The sequence below is a fragment of the Penaeus japonicus genome, unplaced genomic scaffold, assembly GCF_977035675.1.
Source record: "Penaeus japonicus unplaced genomic scaffold, GWHDUDI00000001_assembly GWHDUDI00000019, whole genome shotgun sequence".
NCBI classification, from domain to species: Eukaryota; Metazoa; Arthropoda; class Malacostraca; order Decapoda; family Penaeidae; genus Penaeus; species Penaeus japonicus.
In genome coordinates, this window is record NW_028234421.1 from 21,418,598 (window position 1) to 21,423,597 (window position 5,000).

Consider the following 5,000-nt stretch of genomic DNA (forward strand, 5'->3'; position numbering starts at 1 on the left):
GTCCATACACAACATATCCACCTGAATCCTGTATAGGTGCACACACAGAAGTAGGGGTGCTTCTGTACAATTATAATCATGCTTGCAATTTTAAGAAGAGGGAGACTGGACTTCCTTACACCATCTAATCAAGGCTATGCCCTAACACCTACTTACTTTTAGACCGTTCTTTTTGGAGCACAAATTCACCTGATTTCCTCCAAAGTACCTGGCCTAAAAAATAGCTTCAATGTTGGTGCAAAGTGGTTCATCTTTACAGTTCTGACAGAGTAAAGACTTCATCAGCCTTAGAGGGTGATATAAAAGAAAAAAAATTGAATGATGTAGTGTGTGCCCCATAACAATTGTTTCATCAAACCAAGTGAATTTAAGCAAGAACAAAAACAAATATATATTCCTGTTATTAAACTTTCAATAAATTTATTATTGTTGAGAGAGAAGGAATGAGAGAGAAAAAGAGAGATAGAGGTAGAGGCAAAGAGAGATTTCAGAAGCATAAAAAGATAGAATTCAAGGAAAAATAATGATCATAATAACAGCAAAACTGATGCAAACCTAACCTTTCCTGCTTACTTATCATTACAATATTCATGAGTAACAAAGCCACAACCCAACACTCGATCATAAATGTTGAGATCAAAACAGTCATCTAAATGTCCAGTTTTTATAATACAATCTTAAAACAGGAAACACAGGAAGGAACATATGCAATAATCATCAACAAAGAAAATAAAAAGGGAACCTTAAGTAAAATATGCATAGCACTCACCTAGGCCATTTGCAAAATAACGAAGCAGTTTGATCTGATCTTTGTCATGTCTATTATGTATAAAAATAAAGTTGAAATCTTATAGTCCTTACAAAATAGAGATGATACAAGTACAAATATAAAAAGATGGGGGAAAAAAGCATTCAAATCTGATTTACATGTAGGTTCAAAATAGTAGGACCCTTATATAAAAAAAGTCCCACGCAAAGAGTTCACCTGAGCAGAGCTGCTTTTCACATGATCCCCCAAGAAGAAATGAGGAAAAAAAAAAACGGACGTCAGGGCTAAATATTTTGTCAAGAGTAATCAAGAAATTCTGGACTGGATAAGTCGGATGAAAGGTCAAACAGAATTTGACCCAAGAGGAAGAGGAGGAGAGAAAGACGACTTGAACAGGGTTCTAGAAGAAGAGGTGACAGGAGTGAAAAGGTGGGTACGAGAAGACACAAAACGAAACCGAAAAAGAGACACACAAGCCAACTCTGAATAGCTAGGAAGACCATATATAACCTTTCCTACAGTCATTACCTTACATCATTCTCTGGAATGCACAGGACTTGATTATGCATTTCTCTGAATATAAAAGGAATTTTCTTCTTCCAAAGAAAGAAAGAAAAATATCATGTATAAATAAATAGACAAGGAAAAAAAAAAAATGGGTGGTGGGAGGGGGACAAAACAAAGCATCCATCCCCAAAACAGACAGACGAACCAGGAGAAGATACGCAAGCAAGCAAGCAAGCGTTTCTCAGTCCTTCCAGACAGACTTTACAAACATGATGTGGCCATCAAGCGAGACCTGAGAACACCTGGTCCCAACGACGTGTTTTCTTCGACCTATGAGCCGCTCGATGATGAGGAGCTTTGTGCCTCAGCTTTGGCCAGGCCTAAGGCAGCTTTCAGCAATGCCACCACATCTCCCTTCTTGTGTTGCTCATCTGGAAAAGGAAAGGGATGTAGTATAATTGCAATTCTAACTTCTGAAGAAGAATGTGAGAATGTAAGGGAGAGGGAAAGGAACAGGATGAGGGAGGGAATGGGAGGGAGAGGGGGAGGGGGAGGGGGAGGGGGAGGGAGAGGGAGAGGGAGGAGGGGAGGGGAGAGGGGGAGAGGGGGAGGGAGAGGAGAGGGAGGGAGAGAAAGAGGGAGGGAGAGGGAGAAGGAGAGGGAGAGGGAGAGGGAGAGAGGAGAGAGAGGAAGAGAAGGAGAGAGGAGGAGGGGGGGGGAGAGGGAGAGGAGGAGAGAGAGAGAGAGAGAGAGAGAGAAGGAAGGAAGGGGAGAGAGAGAGAGAGAGAGAGAGAGAGAGAGAGAGAGAGAGAGAGAGAGAGAGAGAGAGAGAGAGAGAGAGAGAGAGAAAGTACAGAGACACATATGTAACATGGGAGATGGGAGGAAGAGGGGGGGGGGGGGAATGATACTACAAATTTAGACAGACAAGAAATTACAAATAAAGAGACAAATGTGGCAATAAAACAGAGAAGCCAAAAGCTCAACACACGAACCTCCAATGCCAGTGACATCTCGTTCCAGCTGGAGTTTAGCTTGTGCAATCTGCAACATGCCCTCTTCGATGGAGCCCTTGCTGAGCAAGCGGATGATCTGTACAGGCCTGGAACAAGAGGACAGACAAATGAGAACATTGCCTTTTCAACTTTTTTCTAACTTTGTTACAAAGGCAAAATATCCCCATAACATTTGTTACATTTTTATCTTCATCAGAGTAAAGAATGTATTTGCCAATTTTTTTTTGCGACAATTTTGGACTCCTAACTGAAATTCACATGCGTTTACTAGTACCGGTGGGGAAAATGAGGAACTGCTTGCTTTGTTTCCCCACAAACAGGCCACCCACAAACAGACCAAAATATTCACACTACAAAACTTGTTTGCATGAGAATATCTTTGAAATAAGTTATGGGCATTTTTATTTTGCTCTCTTTTTAACCCGTTGCAGACGGGGGATAGATTTGCTTACACAGGCTCCAGGATGAGTTTTATTTCTGATCGAGGCAGCTTCTGCAACATAATTTGATTTTTCCCACTCCCTTTTAGTCACTCATTGTAGAGCTAGATCCATCTTTGTGTTTTGTTTTTTTGTGTGTTTTACTGATTTTAGAAATTTATATCTGTCATATCACAGGTTCCATCAATTCTGCAGTTGACTAAAATTGTAGTTCAGGGTCCATATCAACTCATTTTTTTTCTTTATACTCAATGTGATATTAGTATTACTGTTTTAGAGGGGAACAAAAAGCAACTTTATTTTTTCGTATTTGTGTGCTGTCACGAACGAACATGAAACTTATAACCATCCAAAATGAAGAGGTAGGGAAGAAGAAGGAAACTTGTGCTTTTGACAATGAGTGCCACAATAAAAGGCATCCCCACTGGCACAGTGGCACATTGTAGGCATTGGGCATGATGTGAGTCACCTTCCTCCTCTCGTTCTGCCTGCACATCTTTCATCTGCGGTACTTTAGAGCAAGAGGTCGGGAACTTGCTTTGTGCCATCGCTCTATAGAGATAGTGCTTGCTAGAGACCGTAGATGGGTGCCATTCACGGCTCTCTCTCCTGCTGGTGCTAGGAGAAAGTGGTGCCATCTAGGTTTTGTAAGTGAGTTGAAAACCATTTTGCTTAGTATTAGGGCAGTTATATTAATTATGACTGCAATTGTCAACTTCACTCACTCATTACTTATAGTACAATAAAATAACATAATGATCCAAAATCTCCGAACGCCATGACGCCCATTGTCAGGCAAGAGGTCCTGCGTCATTAACGGGTTAAGTAAAAGCTGTTAGTAAAGTCTTTTTCATTTCTAGTGGCACTTTCAGGAGCAGCAGGGAAAAGGTCATGGGAGAAAGAGAAGACAATATTTCCAACCCAATAGAATTAGATGAATATAGCTAAAGGATACACTGTCTTGATGCAAAAATTCACAAAACATTCACTTCTACCTACTCTAACTCTATCCACACACTCACACACAAAAAAATTATATTTTTTTTAATCTACAAGTCAAAATTTACATTATGAGATTTAAAAATATTACAATACTGTTATGCTTTCCTGTGAAATATTGGTACAGTCTGCCCTTGTCTTTACCTGAAAATAACTACATTAAGTATACACATCCTATTAGAGTTAAATCAGTGACATCTTAACACATCGAGTACACATCCTCATACGACAAATGACACTTACTTAGTCTGACCAACCCTGTGACAGCGGTCCTCAGCCTGCTTGTCATTGTACGGGTTGAAGTCTATATCATGGAGAATCACAGTATTGGCTGCGGTGAGGTTGATGCCAAGGCCCCCAGCGCGCGTTGAGAGCAGGAACATGAAGATGTCTTCATTCTCTGTGAACTCGTCGATCAATTCTTGTCTGTGAAAGAAGGGTGTGTTAAAAGATCATTGTTATTCTTCTGAATCTGCTTCGTAAAAGGGTTGACGGGAGTGAAGAAAAACCTCCCCTTTGTTTATTCTTGTATACCAATATTTCTGTATCTGGATTCTATCTCTATTCAACAATAATTAAACCTGACACGCAGAGAGACAGACAAAGAGAGAGATGGGGGATAGGGCCAATGAGCGGTATTGGAAGATTATGAACATAATACTTGATCAAATAGAAAGAGACAAAGAAACAGGCAAAGAAAAAAAAAGACAGACTCAGCCAGAACAGCCAGAAAAACAGAGATAGACACACAGAAAGACAAAAAAAGAGACAGGTAAACAGAAAAAGAGACAGATACACACATAGAAAGTCTAACACACACACACAGAAAGAAAGAGACAGTATACATCAAGAAAGAGAGACAGACACACAGACAAACAGATATACAGAGACACCACCCACTCACCCACATACACATGCACATACATTCACACAGATGCACACTCACTCTCACATTTTACCTTTCAGACACCTGGGTAGTTCCATCAAATCTTCTGTACTTGTGTCCTCGGAGCTTCACATATTTTTCAATGATGTCCAACATCATCACAAACTGGGAAAAGATCAATACTCGGGATCCTGTGGGGAAAAATTAGAATATTGCAGGTTGTTTCAGGTCAGTGGTTTCAGGTCACAAGGAACTTCACTCTAAACAAAACAAAAATGAATCAATAAATAGGCCAATAATAAAAATGAACCTTATATTAGTCCACAATAATCATAGTTTGTATCAACATTATTGAAATCAATGTATCCGTAATACTATGCACT

At 40.0% G+C, this 5,000-nt stretch overlaps 1 protein-coding gene across 2 annotated transcripts in view; it reads right to left on the bottom strand.

The window, feature by feature from the left end:
- Etl1 (SWI/SNF-related, matrix-associated actin-dependent regulator of chromatin, subfamily a, containing DEAD/H box 1) overlaps window positions 1-5,000 on the bottom strand; it is a 35,422-nt gene that overhangs the window by 614 nt on the left and 29,808 nt on the right. For both annotated transcript variants that reach the window (XM_086547507.1, XM_086547508.1), the window contains 4 exons: window positions 4,691-4,808; window positions 3,975-4,157; window positions 2,272-2,378; window positions 1-1,707 (listed from right to left, as the gene is read on the bottom strand). The exon at window positions 1-1,707 is cut by the window's left edge and continues 614 nt beyond it. In XM_086547507.1, coding sequence (XP_086403633.1) covers window positions 1,607-1,707; window positions 2,272-2,378; window positions 3,975-4,157; window positions 4,691-4,808 — 509 coding nt within the window. In that variant the 3' untranslated portion in view covers window positions 1-1,606. The remainder of the gene's footprint in view (window positions 1,708-2,271; window positions 2,379-3,974; window positions 4,158-4,690; window positions 4,809-5,000) is intronic.